The sequence below is a fragment of the Pezoporus flaviventris genome, unplaced genomic scaffold, assembly GCF_033815535.1.
Source record: "Pezoporus flaviventris isolate CSIRO_AGI_PZ_B2104156 unplaced genomic scaffold, CSIRO_AGI_Pfla_v1 ptg000029l, whole genome shotgun sequence".
In the NCBI taxonomy this organism is placed as follows: domain Eukaryota; kingdom Metazoa; phylum Chordata; class Aves; order Psittaciformes; family Psittacidae; genus Pezoporus; species Pezoporus flaviventris.
The window spans coordinates 1,381,548-1,401,900 of NW_026892577.1; the positions used below are offsets into that span (position 1 = coordinate 1,381,548).

Here is a 20,353-nt window from a genome sequence, read left to right on the forward strand (position 1 = left end):
TTTGGTGTACTGCGCTGAATTGCTACTTTCCATTTGGCTGATCAAAATGACTGTACCAGATTGGATTTTATTCCATTTGCTAAACTAAAGTACTTTGCAATTTCAAAGTTGTATGTTACGGCTACTTAATGTTAAGATTTTTGAGTGCTTTGTCAAAAATGTGATGCTAAAACAAGGGATTAGTGGATAACCAGCAAAAGGTCATTTTGGGAGCCAATTTATGACGCAGGATATATATATATGTGTACCAGATGACTCTATATCCTTCCAGTATTGGGCTGGATCCTATTTTCTGCAAGACCAATGCCAATGCTCCTGTTGAGTTCAAATGGGAACAGAATCAGCACCTTTAATACAAGCTGTCCGAGAAGGATTGTGTGCAATAAATGTATATCCTTATTCTCTGTTTCCATGAGGATTTTCTTCAGGCATTTTTCTGGAAGCAGCATCTTAATTTCTTTTGCTGCCCTGGGGTACCACAGGAGAGGTGTTGCCACTCCTCTGTCTGTGGGAGGGATCCCAAACATTGCCCTTTTGTGCTTTGTTTCTCCAAAACCCTTGCTGTATAATTGAGCTACTAGAAAGACAGAGATTTGATGTTAGGGGGTGATATCCATGCTGTATTGCTGGTGGGTAGTTAATATTATCAGATGATTGTTTGGAGACAGACGGGAAATGTCCTGAGGGTATGAATTCACTTTAGAGTGGATTGAGAGGTAAAGCCTGGTAAGGTGACTGCTGCTAATTGGAGCCATCCTTTTAAGCCTGGTAGGACTGAGTGTGCACCGAGGTCTGCAGTGCTCAGATCAGGGACAAGGTAAATTTATAGCAGAATGTGTGAAAGCTTTCACTGCTGCAGCCGTGCTGTACCATACCAGGCATAGCTAAAGTATTTCACTGTCCGGAACAGTTAAATGAGCACAGAATAGGTTCTTAATCATGGATTACAAAGGTTAACTATTCAGGAAACAGGTCTTTTGGAGGGGGAGAGAGTGAGACTATGCAGTGAAGTTACCACTCTCTCTGGTTACAACCCACCAGGTCCGCAACCAGCACTGGAGTCTCATCATGGAGAGCGTGGTCCCATCTGACAAGGGAAATTATACGTGCATAGTGGAAAACCAGTACGGATCCATCAACCACACTTACCATCTCGACGTTGTTGGTAAGTAAAGCTCTGTCGTGTGTGACGCTATGTTTTAACTTGATGAGTTAAAACATTTAGAACTAAGCTGATACGTTTCGCATTCATTTTGAAGATGACTTTGCATTAGTCTGAAGACAAGATTTCACTACATAACCAATTGCTATGTGAGGATATGTTCATCTGTCTCTTGTCTGTAGGACTAATCTACTTGTACCTTGCAATGGTGTAATGTCCATGTGTACAAGTGAATTCTTGTTTGTGTGATCCACCTACAAGCTTACCGTGACAACCAAATAATAAATACTGATGCAATTTTAATCATTAGTGTTACAATTGGATTACTACTTGTACAATTGTCCAACACAGATTTTAATAGCTGCAGTTATGAAAATTGTCAAGGGATCCTTTAGATTAGAGCTGAAATGATTTTTCTTACAATGAGAAGATAGATACTGACTTTGGTGAAGCTAATGCTGATCTGGAGCTTCAGGAAGGGTGCTTTGCACTCACAGCAGTATAACAGAGATCTGACCATAGCCTGTTGTGCAGGCTCTGAGCAGTTCCTGAAATGCAGATGACAAAAGTAATGAAGAAGTGTTTTACATGAGGACAAATCATAAACAACTGTGTGAATTCTTAGTAGTAGCAAAGCTGTGATTCAGCAGGACTATCAAGCACATGCTTAATAATGTTAACTTAATAATACCAAAATCCTGGTGGACTTTAATAAGGCTTACACGTATTTATTTAAGTGCTTAGTAACATTAGGGCTTGAACTCTTAGGATCTAGTTCTCTTTCTATTCACCCCTGCTCTTGCTGCTTAGCCTGGATGGGTATGAGCAGTTTTATTGACTCTGAAGGCATCTCTGTCCAAAAGTAATCAGTTTGGTTGTTACTGTGGGACCTTCTAGTAGTACTTTTAGAAGTGGAGTCTCATTTTGTCTGAGACCACTCAAATCTGCAGGAACCCCCAAATCCAAAATAAAGCAGGTGCCAGCTTTTCAGGCAGCAAGAAAGGAAAAAATCCCCGTGGAATTACCAGTGAGAATTCCCCATGGAATTACCATGAGAGCTTATCTGCTCCTCTTCATGGAGCACAGGAGGAAAAAGATAACTTTGTGATGCCATCAGACTGGAGCTCTGCCACCAGCCCTCAAACATTTAAGCCTTCAAAGCCAGTCTGTGAACCACCCACTTGGTTTTAGCTAGTCAACACTGAAAGCAATGAGGATTTTTATAGCCTTGGCAACATTTTTGTCATCCATAGTGAACTATGGGTATTGTTGAGGTGAACCAAGCAAAGCCATTTTGTTTGAGCACTTGTTTAAACAAAGTTTATGGAGGGTGCAGCAGCAACGGCTGTTAGAGGTGGTAGTAAATTGTGTTCTGTTGCCTCAGTCCTCTGCTGACCACCTTGCTGGAGGCAAGGGGCTGCTCACACAAGCTTGCTTTAAACTTGACTTAAAGCCTGGCCCAGGAAGTGTATAAGATGATGATGAGTTGTGGCATTTTTGAGTTGTTTTGGGTTTCATTTTTCTTAATCCTTTAGGAAACGTAGATTAACTCAATTGCTTAAAACTCTCTTTTAAGAGGTGACTTAGAAGGAAAAAGGCACTCTTGCAATATTGGGAGTTTTCCTTGCTGAAATGAAACTGGTTAAAAATTCCCCTTCCCTTCTCTGTCCCCTGCTCCTTTTCCTCGTTACTGCCCCAGCTCCAATCTGGCATGTTTTACACTGACCATAAATCTCTTCACCCGTTTTTTTCCTAGCAAATGTGTTCCTGGATGATGTGGTCACTTGAGCAAATATTTGTCAGAAGCCCTCTCACCTCCTCTCCCCCTTTGAGCCTTTTGAATGTCTTACATTGAGGAATATTATGCAGAAGTTTATTTTTCCTGGCAGTAAATTATAGGGACCTGCATGAATGAATGGAATGGTAATAAGGATTATGTCATTTATTTAAATGTCTGTTCCTTTCCTATAGAGAGGCAGAAAAGTAAATAATGGGGTTTTTCAAAACTGACTAGTGATTTGAGGTGCTGGGTACCAGGCTGGTGGCACCCAAAGGAGCCTTGATTTCCCCTGGGGGAATAATCAGCATTTTCTGATGCTGAGACCCTGTGGGGTATGAAACCAGAAGTCCAAAAGCGATTTTTGCAAGTCATGACCAGCATTTTGGAGTTCTGTGTAATCATTTTACATGCTTTTCGCATCTAATTTCATGAGTTCAAGAGTGTAAACTAAAATATCTATGCTCAATTCACTGTGAGTCTCTTGAGAGATACTGCACTGGGGCTTTAACCTGAAAGGGGGATTGATGCTAGAGAGCTCAGCCATTGCTGTGTGGCTGAAAGCTTGTAATAATCATGGAGGTTGGGCATAAAACTGCTGAAGCAGTAAATTAAGGCTGGCCAGAAGGGGAAACTCTGACAGTTTTTCTAGTTAAGACAGTTCTACAGAAATTTATTTTGTCTCTTTTTCTGTTTTCATATAAATTTTCAGTTCCCACAGGGTTGCGGAGAGTTATGGATGTTTGTTTAGAGGCAATTGCGTATGTAGACTGCATCTGACAAACTTCAGGTTGTAATTTTGAGGCAAGTTCTGTGTGGAAAACTGTCATTTGAAAGCCTCTGAAATTGCTTTTCCTATATGGTTTAACTGGTTCCAGAGTTGATTAAGTGTAAGTAATAGCAAATGGTATTAAATATGGCAACGTCTTACACTAACATGAGCATCTGACTATATGCTGTAATGTAGAGAACCCTCTGATTATGTCACAGATTTGGGAGGTATCCCAGCAAAAAGCGTGCCAAATAATGACACAATGCTGGTTAGGAATAGGCCAATAACTTTCCAAACCTTGAACTCTTCTGACAATTAAAAACCTGGAGCCAGCAGGGCTGAGTAGTTTTCAGTCAGAATGTAGGTGTGAAGTATTCTCATTTTTACCTTGTAATTACTTGCAAGAACCCTCTTAAAATAGTCAACTGGGCTCAGATGGTCTCATTCAAATTTACAAACCTGGCAACACCACTGAGCTGCATTTTTTACAATGGGAGTAGAAAATACCAAAGAAAAAAGCAGCAAGCTGTTGGCAGCCTCTCTGTATCGCACGGGATACTCGTGCACATTGACAATATTAACAGGGAATTGTCCATTCGAGTTGGCCAGGATATTCTGTGTTGGACAAAGTTATTCTTTACATGTTTGGGATACCCCGATCCACTGCCTTTTTGTCTCTCCTCCTCCATTTCTAAACAGGGACTTAAGAAGGCTGACTGCAAGACTTTGCCCAGGGATACAAACGGGTTAGACGCAGTAGTGGCAAATGGTGGCAATACAAAGCTTACGTTAGGATCCTGTAGAAAGGAGATGAGTTGATTTTAGCTTCTTATTGGAGTCCTACCCAAAGGCTTCAATTACTATCAAATACTTAATGTCCAAGGCAACGTGACAATACACAGTAATTGCTTACAACTGAAATGTGGAGAGGCTGGGAGAAGGAAATGTCACTGTCCATTTTATAGATGAAAACCTGAGCTGTGGAGCGATAAAATTTCTTGCCCTGGGTCACACAGGAAGCTGGTGGCAGAGCCAAAAAGTAAAGCTGGTACTTGAATCCTAATCCAGGACTTTAATTAAAAGAATGTTCTTTCTCTTGCACAGTTTAGCCCATCAGCTGAAGTGCCTTTTTATTCTTTTGTATTTAACAGTAGGTAGAAACTTGCATTTTTATAGTAAGCTTACTAATCAACTAACTCCTTTCTCATTAAACATATATAAAGTCGTGCAGTCTTAAGGGAGAATGAATGAAAACGATGTGGTTTTCACTTACGAGTTGTATTGTAGTGAATCCGGGTTGGAGGAAGCAACGTGGGAATGCAGCCATTGAGACTTGTATATAATTAGATCACTCTTGGATTGCAATTATCGCTAGAGTACAATTTCAGCAGCGGCAGTTCTGTTTAAGCATGGAAGTAACTAATTGAATTTATATTTTAACAGCAAAAGAAAAAGATTAGCCTTTGAACAGCCCTAGTGCAGGTAGCCATTTCTGTCCTATTTAATGTCATCATCCAGGGAAACAAAAGATGGTTTGGTTTCAGGTGGTGTTTGGCACTACCCAGTTTGTTAGCTTTCATAAGCAGCTGCCGTAGCACAACACCTCTTCCAAGAATGTATAAGAAGACTGCTGTTTACTATAAAAATGAACATTACATGTCACAAATATATAGTTTTAGAAAGGTCCGTTTGCAGCCAGGTTAGCTGTGCTTTGGCCAGTTTCTAATTTGCCTAATAGCACTGCCTTTGGCTCTCGTTACTGAGGAGTGAACTCCAGAGGTGGCCACACAGTTGTCCCTTACCAGTAATTCGTATTTTCATATGAAAACAGTGTGAGAACTACTTCTCATCCAGGGAGCACTTTAAATGACTCTCGGTTTAAAGCTTGTGCCCCAGAAATCTCATGTATGAGTGGTTTTACTGACGGGTGTGCAGAAAAATGCTTTTATTCAGAACTCCTGGAGGTTTTAGAGGGCTGGGGGGCGTGAATTTTACTCTGGCTTTTTACAGCATGTTGTTAAAAAAGATCTGATTAAAACAGAATCAACTTTTTTTGCTATTGGTGGTTCACTGTTTATATTTCCCTTAGTTTAGGCAGAAGAAAGAACTTTGCCTTTGTTTCTACTCAGTTTTATTTTTGGCTTCTCATGTGCTCTCAGTCTCTAGCTGCGAACATGGCACGGACACATATTTTTCTGTTAAAGACATGTTTCCATTTTGTCATTCCCGGATTCATAAAAACATATGCATTGTTATTTGCTTTGTGCCAAGGCTTGTTTTGTCAAAACAAAGCTCAGAAGTAGCTTGACTGAGCTATAGTATGTCCCTTAATTTCCAAAGAATTATATTTAGGATTCAGGTTACTGTGAAAAAGGAACTGACATCAACTAAATACATGCCTTGGACGTTGCATCACTGATGTCTGGCAGGACTGAAGCGTAGGTATTACAACCAAGCCTAAACTTGTATTTCTGGCAGATGTGCTTGTAGTTGTTGACTACCTCTTTACATGGACAAGCTTTGGCTTGATGTCTTCACCCAGGTGCTTGCGGCAAGGGACATGATGAGACAGGGGCTGAAAGCGTGAAGGAATCTGTACTGATGCTTGCCCTCAGGGGTTTGGTTAGGCCGAGAGGGAAGAAGACTTTATTTAATGTACTGATAAGCCCAAGTGTGGACTTTACACCTGGCACTAGGCTTTTGGCAAGGTGTGTGCACCTGAGAAGAAATTACACAGATTGTTTAGTGCTGGAGGCTGTGCGGTTTGCTCCTGAAAACAAAGACCACAGTGTGATGGTTCAGCTAAGGGAAAAGGCAAGCGTACGTTTTCCCCCTCCCCTTTCTTTATAAGGTAAAAATATTCCAACCCCCTGGTTTTACAGCGTTAAAGCTTCTGATTTCATTGGAGTAGTCTGGCTAAATTATGTTTTATGGACAAATACTAGTGTCATTACTTCATCTACTGAGTGAGCAGTGAATTTGTCATGTTTGGAATGCTTCCTGCAGAGTCTGCTGGGGGAGGACTGGTCTCCCTGTCCCACTTTCTTATTACAGCCCCAAGGCAGGTATTTCTCTTTCTTTTGATGAATGATGAACAGGATATTGTTTCAGCTCTGTTATTATCATTTTTAATCGTGCCTTCTAATTCACGCAGTATCCTACTTGTGGAAATGCAAGTAGGAATTTGCAGGAGTTGTCTGAAGATGCTAACAAGACTGTTGTCTTGTCAAATGTGCAATTGGCATGTGTCGAAAGCCACGTCTGTGCCTAATAAGAGAGGCTTTTTGGTCTGATCCAGTCTTTTCTAACAAACTTATTACTGAAAGAAATGAGTGTAATTGGCAGTAAATTGGTAAAGTTACATCCTCTTAAAAAGTGCTGTCACAACTATAGAAAAGTCATAAGTGAGCTGTGATACAGACTGGATGAATTGGCCATATTAAAGGCAAAAACAAGGCTATTGATCGTGCCTGCCTTATTAATGAGGAGTTTGCACCTTCATTTCTTCGTGTTGTCTGTGAGGGTGGGAGGAAATGCAGAGGAGGGACAGCCCCATGGCTGTAGTGGGATATCTGGCCTGCACTGGGAAAGATGAATCCCAACCGACCACCACACTGGTGGTTTTGGGATTGACTAGGATTAAGAACAACGTAGCAAAGCTGGAAGTAGATGGAGGCGACGCTTAGCAGAAGCCATCAGGGGTTGTTGCATGGCTGAGACTGGCAAGAGACAGGATTGGGAATATACAGGACTGAAAGGCTGTAGGGAGTCTTTGCAGAGATTTTCAATGTAGCAGAGGAAGAACCCTTGAGGGATGGTGTCAAGGTGAGATAGGTAAGAGGACAAAAGATCAGAGGAGGGCCATAAAGATTATCAGGAGGGTGGAACCTCTCCTATGAAGACAGGCTGAGAGAGCTGGGCTTATTCAGCATGGAGAAGGTGCAGGGAAGACCTTATAGCAGCTTCCAGTGCCTAAAGGGGTCATACAAGATAGCTTGTTAAGCGCTTTTGAATATTGAACTGAGATTATTTTTTTCCTGTTTCTCTTTAGAAGGTTGCATGAACATGGTGAAATCTTTAACTGTTCATGAAAGTAAAACTGATGCTGTCAGATCCTGAGTGGAGTTAAGAACTCAGCATGGCAGTGCATTGGTTGGAGTACAGTTAGTCTTTACCATTTTTGCAACGCTTGTGAAAGTCTAAAGTTATATATCCTTTTAGGGCTTTGTAAGCACCGTCACAAATGAGGTGGTCAAAACAGTTGCTCTTAAGCTGTGTATTCTGCGTTTACAAGTGCATATACTTTCGTTGGTTAGTGTTTGTATCTGCAGCATTGTTTCTGCTGTTAGACTGGATTATATGCCCTACTGAGCACCATAATTTCATTGTAGCAGTTGGTCTCAAAGGTACTTTTCCTCTGATATCTGTGCTCGTGCACTGTCTAGAGTGTTCTGTGAAACCCACCCGTGTCTACGTTTGAATGAATATTACAACAAATGATGTTTCCTTCCTTCCCCCTTAACTTCAGTGGAATCTTCTCAGAAAGCAGTTCCGACACCCACTGCTCAGCCAGAGGCTGGTGATGGTGCTTCTGGCTCTTGGCTTCATGTAGGTGGTCGTCCAGATTGTATGCTGAAAGGCAGGAAAATGTGGGTGCAGAAGAGTTGTGGTTTAATCCCAGCCAACAGCTAAGAACCACCCAGCTGCTCACTCACTGCCCTGGTGGGGTGGGGGAGAGAATTGGAAGGGTAAAAGTGAGAAACGTCGTGGGTGAGATAAAGACAGTTTAATAGTTGACATAAAAAAAAATAATAATAATTAGAATAATAATAACAATTTTAATGAAAAGGGAAACAACAAAGAGAGAAATAAACCCCAAGAAAAATGAAGTGTTGCAAATGTAAAGCAATTGCTCACCACCAGCTGACCAATGCCCAGCCAGTTCCGGAGCCACTTCCTGATTTATATACTGACCGTGATGCCACATCATATGGAATATCCCTTTGGTCAGCTGTGTCTCCTCCTGGCTTCTTGTGCACCCCTGGTCTACTCACTGGTGGGGTGGTGTGAGAAGCTGAAAAAACTCCTTGGCTTGGTGTAAGCACTGCTTAGTAACAACTAACACATCAGTGTGTTATCAACGTTATTCTCATCCTAAATCCAAAACATGACACTGTACCAGCTGCTAGGGAGCAAATTAATTCTATCCAAGCCAAAACCAGGATAAGAAGGGAGGTCAAGAATTGTAGAAAGTAACAGAGAACAGCTTTCTTGGTTTGGAGCACAAAGCTTGTGTCCAAGCATGGCCAGCCTAAGTACTTGGTATGAAACCTATTGCATCTGGCAAACTTTACCTAGGTTTACTTGATTTAATAGAAATATAATGACAAATGTGTATAATCAGGGCCTCTCAAGAGCAGTCTTCAGCATCTGCTCCAACGTTTAGAGCAGGTTATGGATACTGTGTTGTAGAAGTGAGGGACATCTCCTCTCTCTTGACGTGGGACCACATGATAGCAAACTTCATCACTAAAGAAGGTAAAGGCCGAGTGTCTTGAGGCTGAGTCAGGATGGTCCAGCACAGAGCACTGAAACTCTGGGTGCTGGAGCTTCTCCTGTTCTGAGAGCCTGCACACCAGGTATGTGGACAGTCAGCCACTGGTTGGCTATGTCTAGCAGGGAGAGGAGGGAGAATACCACTGTGCTTCCCATAACTTCTTGCCTGTTTTGCTCAGTAGAGCCTATGTATAAGAAAAGGGGGAGAAGTGTGCAAGTGTCAGAGCTTTTAAAGGTTTACACAGTCTTTTCACAGTCTTTTCCATTTCACTTTAAAGGCAGAGCTGTTTGCAGGAAAGGAAACATGGAGGATGCAAAATATGCAGTCAGGTCACAACAGCAACAGCAATAATAACTCCCACTGTGTGCTTTGTGGCATCACTGGGTGTACTGGTTAGTTAAACCCACTGCAGCCGGGAGAGAGCATCATCACTATGGGAGAGATGCTATTTGCCAGGCGTACAGTAAATCTTTGGCAGAGCCTACTGGAGAGCCCAGTCCAATGGTGCTGGACCCCAGCGTTATCTCTGGTTATTCTCACGCAGCTGAGTGCTGGGAGCTGTGCACAGTACAAAGGAAGATACCTCTGTCTGTAAAAAACAATGCAGTCCCTGGAAACCACCAGAACAAAACAATTTGACCACTTGTCTGTGAGAAGCCACAAGCTGTTTTTCACATTCTCTTGTAGCCTTTTTGTTTTAGGGTGCACTGAAAAGAATTCCAATGGTAATTTCAGCTCCTCATTGTTCTATTTCCCATGTTTTTTTCACACCAAAGTGAGGCCTCTCCTTCCTTTGTTCAGACATGTGAAGCTTTTGCTTAAGCATGCACTGTGTGAGGGATACTGCAAGTGAACTCCGAGGTTAGTGTTGGAGCAACGTCTCTTGCTGCTATGGCTTTTTTTGCTCCGTGGGGCTGATGAAACCCACGCGGTGCTCCCCTGACAAAAGGGCTTTGCTCTATGGACAAACTGCTCTTAAAACCCTGTTGATAATTTCGTGTTGTAAAACAAGAGTGTTCATGTTGCCTGCCTTAGCCCTGGGCTTGCTGGGTGTACATGTGATTTGAAAGGACAGCTTTTAACTAGTTCTGATTGTGATTCTTTTCTCCCCTACTGTTTTCACTGACATCAGTGGACTTCGTATCAAGCCAGATAAGTCAGTCTGGCTTGCTTTCTTTTCCCTGGCTTGCTGCCATATGAGAAAGAGGTGTGCAGATGAACTTGTGCTGTAAAAGTGTTAAGCAAAGATGGATTTTAGCTAAGATGCACATAGGGTACCAAGCTGAAGCCATGCCATAGAGCTATCCAAAGAGACAGATGGGATAACATCAGTGGGAGCTTTGCCTGCTGGAGCAGCAGTGCCATTACTTCAAATTGGAGGTGAAGGTGGTGAAACCAAGGACAAAGAGTTAGAATGCACCTGATTAGTTTCTGTAAAGGTTTTAAAAGGCACTTCCTTTTCCTTAGGTGGCTTTGGAAAGTAGGAGAGCTTGAGTGGCACAAGGAATTTGGATGGGGTGGCAAAGACTTTGCTCTGGGTAGCAAATGGGTCTGCTCCTGTTGTCTGTGACAGTCTTCACTCTTTAGAACTAGAATGCTTTAATAGTCTTCAAATGTTTAATTGTATGAGAAAGTATTCACTGACAGCAGGGAATATATGGAGTCTGATTCCCTGCTGTCTCACTTTATGCTGACTGTTGATACTGGTCCACAAACCAAAGCAGGGATGGAGGTTTGGGCCCAACAGTTATGAATGGTGAAGTGTCTGACACAGCAGTAGAAAGAAATACCTCCAGTTTACATAAAAGGCTTCTAAATGTGAGGACAAAGGGAGCTCAGAAAGTGGTTATGGAGGTTAGCCCCTCAGTCCCATCTGCTTGAGCAGATCACTGTGCTGCTCCAGGCCTCACCATGTTCACCCATAAGGGCCAGTGATACCCCTTTGAGCTCTTGGCCACTGAGAAGACTTCTTCAAGTAGTATTGGGCTGACAGGAAATGCTGTACATGGAGACTCCTGCTGTACAGGAACATTGACTAGATGAACATTTGTTGGCTAATACGTCCTGATAAAAGATGCCAAAATTTGTAAGGCATGATTTCATCAGCACTGATGATACTGGTCTGATCCATAAGCTATTCACTAGTCTGCCTGAAAAGCTCCTGCTCTTCATCAAGTACTCTTGCCAGGGATGGACACCAGCACACTTTATCTCTTAGCGTTTAATGACAATGATTTGTTATTCCTTGTAGCCTTAAAACGTCTGATTTTGCAGAGTATGGGAAGAGAGCATTGTCCCTAACTTGCTGTGGATGCTACCTTAGCGTGCATGGATTACCTAGGAAGAGATGGTTTGAGGGGTGTGTATGTATGCACATTGAAATGGAACATGACAGTTCTGCAGCACTCCTGAGTTGGCCATAAACAACATGCAGTGCTTCATACTATGCAGAGAGGAAACCAAACTGATGTGCAGCTGCTTAGAAGCTGCTCAGCCCCTGGCTCATGTGTATGTACTGTATGGTGTTAATTAGTAGAGGCATTTGCCTACACCTGCTCCATTGTTCCTGGTCGTTTGAAAGCACAGCCAGCACTCAATCTTGCTCCTCCATACCATGGAATAATTAGTGGAGTTTCTATGTTTTCCTTCCAGCACCTCACCAGCAATTGCTTATTGCTGGAGAAAGGAAGGGAAGGTTTGGTTTGGCCCTTGCGTAGAAAGCTACCTCGAGGAGGAAATTCCTGTGGGGACTCCGACATCTGTCTGGTTCGACCCCTCCTATGCCACTCCACCTGGACCTATGGAGAGCAAGTGTGGTTTCAAATCGGGTCCTTTGTACGAACTTGGATAATGCTGGATTTATAAAGAAATCGAGTTGCAATTCCTCATGTGCCTTGGCTGCTCCTGGAGCTCTCCTCACGAGAACTCTATAATTAATCCAGCCTCGGAGTGCTTGTGAACTGAGGCCAGGTTTGCAGCGCATGGCGGTGGGATGTTTCATGAGGGACAGCGATCCTTGCAAACCGGTTCCTTTGCTGCCAGCTGGGGCAGGGTAGAAACTTGATAGGACTCCCCTCACTGAATGGTGAAGTATTGCTAAAAATTAAATATTTCCTTTAATGGTTGATATTTACCCCAATAGATAGTGATGTAATAGGGGCTGCAGTTGGCGCAGTGGTGTTAGTAAATGCCCTCACCCAACAGTAGGTATCACACCACCAAAACCCATCATGAGAGCCCGTAATAACAGTATGAATATGTACAGTCTCAATAGAGATGCCAGAATTTGAATATAGAGACACTGGTTTGCACAGGTAGAGAGTTGTTCTCAAACTGTGGCAGAAGTGGTCATTAGTGCCTCTTCTGAGAAGAAATGGTATTTCAGCTTTGAGGTGGCACAGGGTGCGTGACCTGTGGGAAGCTGGAGCCGTACCTGAGAGGTTTTACCTTCCTGTCAACTCCAAGCAGTGGTTAAGGCACCTGAGAAGTTACCATATAACTGCATTTTCTACTGGGGCAGTTTGGATAGTCCCTTGGGTATCATTTGGAAGAAGGCATGAAGAAGGGGTTCTGGGTGTCCTGGAGATGGGGCTCGTCTGTGGGTCATTTCGTGGCACAAGGGATATCAGGTAGATACGTCTCTAAAGTATCTGCCAAGGGCATCCCCTGACATGTTGCATTGTTGGATAGAAGAGGACACACGCAGTTAATTCAGAGACAGAGCCATGTAGCAGCATGTTCCCCCATCATCAGGGCTGCTCCCAAGCCTCAGTGGCCTTCTGGGAGCCCCCATGTTAGGTATATGACTCAGTGGAACTAGCGGGAGAGTGTGGGTGAAGGCAAAACATAGGAGAAATATTTCAGTCTGAGTATATGATGAAAAGTCTGTGATTTGATTTTTATAAATAGAAATATATATACATATATTTTTTTGAAGGCTGAAGAGTCAATCTTGCAAGCTTGAGAGGCTAAGCCAAGGCAAGAGGCTGTGATTGCAATCTGGCCTAAATCACTGTAGGATACTTTTGAGACCCATAATTTACTGGATAATTAGCATTTTCCAAAGCAACAGATGTTGCACGATCGGAAGGAAGGTGGTTGGGAATGGGCAGTGTTTTCATTGAATGGGGTCCAGGCGGCTGCTTGAAGGCTTCTTGAGCAAAATAAGCAAGTAGAGCCGAGCATGCTGTGCTGACCAGGGCAAATGAAGACGAGGGCATGGCAGGTCTGTGTTTTCATTTAAGCTGAGAGACAGCTGGGGCTGCTTCATTTTTCATTTGCTGATGTCTGGTTACACAGAACCTCTGCCAGGGGCTATCGATCCAGAAGTGTTGCTGGTGCACTGAGAGGCATCGTTTGAGGGAACCCCTCTGTAGCTTCACAGTGGCAGCCGTCAAGACGACTCCTTTGGAGTCAGTAACATTTCAAAACTGGTATTAAAGACTCTGATAAATGTGTCTCATTATAAACTGTGGAGAAGAATTGGATAACTTTTTCCCCATCCCTTTCCTTCCTCTCCCTCCCATTAACTGAGGATCTCTTCATTGTCCCCAGAGCTCATGTTTGGTCTTGCATTTGTTATTCAGCTTTTATTTTCCTAGCCCGCACTCGAATCCCACATTTGGAAGGAGAGGAAACAAGCAAAATCAAAAGGGGGAAAATAAGAGTAGTTTTCATTTATTTATTTATTTTCTTAATGAATCGGATGCCTTATGCAAAGCCCATTGAATTCCATGTGAGTTTTCCCCCTGACTTCAATGGGCTTTGGTTCTGGCTTTTAGCTCCCATGAAAGGTCCTGAACTGTCTGTGCTGGGGTGACAAGGAGCCTTGGATAGACAATTGCCAATGCTCTTCTCAGCCCCTGGCATAGCCACGTTGCTAAGGAGACTTGGCTTCAGGATGGGCCCCAGAGCTCAGCCCTTCCGGGGTTATTGTCTTCTCTCCCTGCCAAGCCACTCCAGTAGCAGCAGAGACACTCTTTCAGTCACAATATGCTCTACTTGGGCCTCTGGCAGAAGCAGATCCTGCCCTGCATCTTCCCTCTGCCAGCATGCTTGGCGAGCAGCCTCTCTTCCTGCAGTTATTCCATCCCTGCATCCCCTACACTGGGTCTTGGAGTGGTGGGATCGCATCCCTCTTGTTCTGTTGGCTGTGGAAGCAGGGGGTTTGGCTCCTACCACCCACCTCTTCACCCCAGTGTCTTCACCTCATACATTTGCATCATGACTGTTTGGTCTCCTGTTTGGTTTCCTGCTATGTTGGCTGCAGCTATCAGCAAGATTTGGAGGAGATAGAAAAAGCCAAGGATGGGAGAGAGATGAGGCCCTTTTGTAGGAATCTCCTGTCCAGGGACTTAAACTTCTTAAAGAGCCAATAGGACTCCTTGGGAAGCGTGCAGGCTCTGGTTGTCATTTCCAGGATGGTTCTTCCAGTCATTTCTCCTTCCATCACCTGTGGCAGGATGAGCCTGGGTTTGTCCAGCCTTGAGCAAAGGCGGCTCAGGAGAGACCTTGTCACCATGTTCCTGTGTTTAAAGTGGCTATGAAAAGGGGGGAGAATCCCTTTTTACAAGGAGTCATATGGAAAAGATGAGGGGTGACGGGCACAAGTTACTCCTGGGAGATTCCAATGGGACACAAGAGGAGAATTTTTCACAAGAACAACCAGCCATTGCAATAATCTCCCCAGGAAAGTGGTGGATTTCCCAGCATTGGACACTTGAGATTCAGCTGGACAGGGTGCTGGGACATCCAGTTTTGATCATGCTTTCCCTAGAAAGGCTGGACCAGATCATCCCTGAGGCCCTTTCCAAGCTGGTATTCACTGATTCCATGATTGGGCTCTCAGCTACCTCCAGGTGTCCTGCAGGGCCGGGTGCTGCTTGAGCAGTTCCTTCAACGTGCCAGTTTTGCGGAAACTTGGAATTTTCCAACTTTCCTGGATTCTTTGCAGTTTTCTTTCTTGGAGGAAGGTATTCTGAAGTTTTAACATTAACCGGCTAAATGACAGTTTCTTTCAAGCCATTGAGCAGGTATCTTTGTCAGTCATCTTTTCAGATAGCGAGTCTGTTTGTCTATAGATAAGCAAGGAGAATTGCTCACCCTGAGCACTTCCAAAGTGGTGTAAAAGTTAGCTGCTTGTGGCCTTGAGTATGATATTCCTCACGTGAGCAATCATTTTCACTCTGCCTTTTGCAGATAGCTGACTCCTCAAATGGGGGTGATGTTGGTTTTGTATCTAAACTTCAAGTTGAAGAAAGCAAGCTGGTGTCTTATCTCTTAAGGTGGGAACCAGCATTAAGCATGCTTTCTCTCTAAAAAGCATTCTTAAAGTTAGGCTGTGGGAAGAATTAGAGTACAAATGAAATGTAACATATGGAAATTTATATGTAATTATCAGTTTGGCTCAATTTCGGATCATGACACAGAAAATACTGTTCAATTTTAACCACTTTTAAACACCCATTACATTTGCTTTTAAACATCTATGGCATTTCAGTTGAACCAGGAAGGTCTGCTTGAGAAAGCAGGGCCTATCTATGAAAAACCTTGTAGATCTGTATGTAGTTCACTAGGTAACTAATATTTCTATTTCATTTATGGTTTAGTGTGCTTAAAGGCAGCTCATCTGTGGGGTGATTTTCCATATGCATATGCTGTTGACTTGATTTTGAAGTGTGTTTGCAGTGAGAGTGGACAGGCAGCAAAGATTTATTTCTTGAGGTTCTGATTCAATTTGGTATCAATGAGCAAGAGGAATATTGAAAACAGTAAGGCTACAGAGGCATGAGATGGGTTGCTAACTTGTTTTGTATGAAAACTCTGTCTGAGTCAAGTATCTAGAGATGTCTCGTTTAGCAGTGATCCTGGTTAGAAATATTAGGGGTTTTTTTTTAGGGCTAATGATAAAATTAGTTTCACCAACCTTTTAGACTCCTTTGCTAGTCTTTAGTAGAAAAGAACACGCTGTTTCCATCTAATATTTGTGTAGCCAGTTGTTTGAGTGATGATATCTGCTTACACATGTACAGCTTGTATTTTAAATGCTAAATAGTGATGTGAGATTTATGAATATGGTTTTGACAGCACCTATGCTTAAGCAGAGTCCTTAGATGCGTGTGGTTTGCAGAGAAATAGGAAAGACAGGGTAACAACCTGAAATGGCTATTTCTAAGAAATGATACTGTATAGGATCATACTTGGTCATTTGTAATTAGTGGAGTTTCTCCATATTTAGTTATTTTCCCCAATACTGAGTGTTTCTTGCTGTCTTTGTCATGAAACCCTGCTGAATTTGCATCACGATGGTTATGTTGTGCTGTTTGCCTGTGTGGGCATAGAAATATCCCTTTCTGATGAGGTGGGGGAGTCGACAAAAACCAATCATTGCCCCATATGTTGGAGGGCAACCAAAGTTTCTTTTTAGCACACTTACCCTAAAAGAAGAAATTTCACAACTGGCTACACATACACACCTATACATATGCACACACTTTATTTAGGTGTTTTAAAGGAATTTGGGACGTAGAACGTAAGAACTCTGCTTTTACTTCTTTGCTTTGCCTCCTCTTTTCTGGTAGAGGAAATGTTTGACAGTCATCAATAAAAGATTAAATCATTGATGGCTATCGGGGTAAACTAAACACATTTCATGTGTTGATGCTGGCATAGTAGGAACTTTTCCAAGATGTTTCAGGCCTCATTCTCTGGTTTGTTTAAGGGCAGAGAATAAGGTCACAAAGGAAATCAAACCCTTATGTGGAGAAATGAAACATGAGGCCTACTGACTTCTAAAAAACATTTTAAATAACATTCTCTAAGGTTTCATTTTATACTGAAGGCAGCTGTAATAAGTTTTGGAAGATGGTGTAAGGTTTCTATTAAAGAGAGATTTTTTTGCTTGCTGTTTTTGTACCCAAATGAAGGAGCGAGAGAGATGGAATTAAAGCTTATTTAGTTTAAGGTGAGAAACTACAAGTTCTCCCCAGAACTGTAAAATAGTAATTTATGTGTTCTACTGTAATTTGCAAATTAAAAAATAGATCTTTGTTCCTAGATCTTAGAAAATGACACACAGAGCCTTGGAATAATTTAATAACTGCAACAACAAATGCACTTTTGCCACAAGTAAAATAAGACTGCTGCTTTGTAGCATGCTGCCAGCGTAGCCTCACTGAGTAAATTCCCAGTAGATGTTTGCTGCACGCCAAATATACTGGGCTGTATAAAAGATCCCATTGTTCCATGGGCATCATTATTTGCTATTATACTCGCAATGTTTGCTTGTGAAACAGTTTATTGGAAACCAGTATGTTTAAAAAGGAATGCTTGGTTTGAAATTCTGTTGATTTGGCTCGTAACGTTCAAAGGTTTTACAGCATACAGCCTCTAAAAATAAATACTGAGGTCCACTGCTCCTTAACTTATCTTTGAAAGAATTCCTGGAGCAGGGGGGAAAGGACAGCTCAGGGTGGGCAGTGGGTGTTTCACTTCTAATTCATAGGTTGAAAGTATAAATAGGTCTGTATTAACTTTACGTTCTTATAAAATGAAATGGACAGCGCTGGGCTTGCAGGAAGAATCCTGGAATGATTTGGGTTGGAAGGGAGCTTAAAGCTCACCTAGTTGCAATGTGAAGATCTCCCACCTTAACACACCAAATGACCAACTACAAATCAGAGAAAACTGCATTAGTAGATCTGCCTTATGGCTGGAAACAGAGATGTGTCTGTGGCAGATGCAATGGCTTCTGGTCCCTCTTAGGAGATGTTTACAATCAGCATCTGCCCAACTCTGACCACAGAGTTGGAAGGAAGGAACCTTAAAGCTCATCCAGTTCCAACCCCTGCCACGGGCAGGGACACCTTCCACTAGAGCAGCTTGCTCCAAGCCCCTGTGTCCAACCTGGCCTTGAACACTGCCAGGGATGGGGCAGCCACAGCTTCTCTGGGCACCCTGTGCCAGCGCCTCAGCACCCTCACAGGGAAGAACATCTGCCTAAGAGCTCATCTCAGTCTAATCTAAGAAGGTGGAGAGTTCCCTGCTAGGCTAGTGAGACTGCATCTTTCTGAGGGTTTTCTGGGAAGAGTGACATTGTCCATCCCACTCACTGAATTCAAAGCAATTTGGTAGGCAGGGTGCTGTTTTGAGGACTTTTCCTTCAAGCATCACATAACAAAAAGCCTTTATGCTTTGTCCATTTGCCTTGCCTGGCACAAAAAGGCCGTTGATGGCCCTGATGATGGGGAGCTGGCTCCTGCACTGCCCACCACCCAGAAGATTTTAGGTGGTTAGATCAGGCTTAATGGGGGTGATGAAAATGTGATGATTTCCCCAATGACTATGAATATCGCATCCACAAAATTGGGCTGGTAATGCTGGCTTCACTGGTTCTGTGGGTACCCAGGTGATACAGGGTACGCTCGGTATGTTTAGTGATGTAAGGTTGTCCAAGAACGTTTGATAAATGCTGAAGCAAGTCCATGGATCCAAAGCTCTATCAGCTCACACTGAATATGCTGCAGTTTTCCAGAGGACTCTGTGTTTCCCTGTGTCCTGATCAGAATAAGAACAAACTGGTATTTCTGTTGCTGTGTTGGTAAAGCAGAGAGCAGCTATTGTGATAGCACTGGTCACAGCATTTTCAATAGTCTAGGTGCTTGGTGTGTGCATCCTGCTTGAGGACTTTCAGTGCTGAGGCTTCTACTAGTTTTGGGAAGTTCCCTTTCGTTGTTTTCTGGGTAGAGTGGCATTATCTGTCCTGCTCACTGGATAATAAAGCAGTTTGGTAACCAGGACTGTCATCTTGAGGACTTCTCATTCAATCATCACATAATCAGGTTTTAAAATGAATCAATAATTTTGCTTCTTAATTTGTAGAGTTTTAGTTCAATCAAAATGTTTTAAAATTCAGAGGTACTTATAATACCCAAGCAAACAACAAAAAAAAAAAAAATTTTACTTAATTCTTTCTGCACTGAGCTATGAAAAATGCTTAAAGTTTCTAAGCACAATTTCTCCCCTCCCCTCGAATAGCTGTTCTTTCTGTTACAAGTGTAGTGCTCAAGTCATCTCCTTTGAACTGCAGTTTTTGTTATAGGTTTTGGCCGCAGCGTTATTTCGGAGGAGTCAGCCAACAGGCTTACAGGGCTGTTTGGCTCGAGTTCACTTACAGTTTTCTTGGCAGCTCTGCTTATTTATGCATCTTTATTTCTCTCCCTCTCCCTCCTCCTCGCTGCCTCTCCCCACCCGAACAGAGCGGTCACCGCACAGGCCCATCCTCCAAGCTGGCCTCCCAGCCAACGCCTCTGCAGTCGTCGGAGGGGACGTGGAGTTTGTCTGCAAAGTCTACAGTGATGCCCAGCCTCACATTCAGTGGATAAAACACGTCGAGAAGAATGGCAGTAAATACGGGCCAGATGGACTGCCGTATCTTCAGGTTCTGAAGGTGAGGCTTTACAGATGCTGGAGATGGTGACGACCCCTTTAAAGCATCGAATGTACTTGGTGTAAATCCAGGAGTTTTGAGATGGGAACTTCTTGTGGAAGAGGAATTGTTTGTGTTAGAAGTGAAATAATGACTTAGATAAGCATTTGATTGTCTAAATGTTAATTATACAGTTTATAGACGCTGTTTTGCTCTTTTTTGCTTCTGTGAAGTCCTTTATCTCTGAATGTTTCAGGCGTGACTTATTCAGAAAAAAACGAAAACCCTCTTAAGACCACCATTGACATTTATGTATGGGTAGAACTCATCCAAAACATCCCTGGGACAATCGACTCCATTTCTTTCACGTTTCTTCAGCCTCTATTTCAAACTAACGTGACACCTGCTGTAAAAGCTTGTTGGCAGGGTTGGGTTTTCTGGATGCTGAGCCTGCAGAGATGTCCATTTTTTGCCGGTGTATCAGTGGTGGGGTTCTGAGCAAGCCTGACCAGGGAAACTCCAGAGTTTTTGAGCTGGGTAGCATTGCCAAAACTCAGCACATTGGCAGGCAGGGCAGCCAGCTCTGTACCATCTTGTTCTATGCAGCCAGTGTAACAGCCCAGGTCCTTTTCCCCCCTCACCGCTGTTTTCTAGCTCCT

The 20,353-nt window shown here is 43.0% G+C and overlaps 1 protein-coding gene across 10 annotated transcripts in view; it reads left to right on the forward strand.

Moving 5' to 3' along the window:
* Positions 1-20,353, forward strand: part of FGFR2 (fibroblast growth factor receptor 2) — an 87,125-nt gene that overhangs the window by 34,735 nt on the left and 32,037 nt on the right. For all 10 annotated transcript variants that reach the window (XM_061458587.1, XM_061458590.1, XM_061458589.1 and 7 more), the window contains 2 exons: positions 1,042-1,165; positions 19,525-19,715. In XM_061458587.1, the coding sequence (XP_061314571.1) occupies positions 1,042-1,165; positions 19,525-19,715 (315 nt within the window). The remainder of the gene's footprint in view (positions 1-1,041; positions 1,166-19,524; positions 19,716-20,353) is intronic.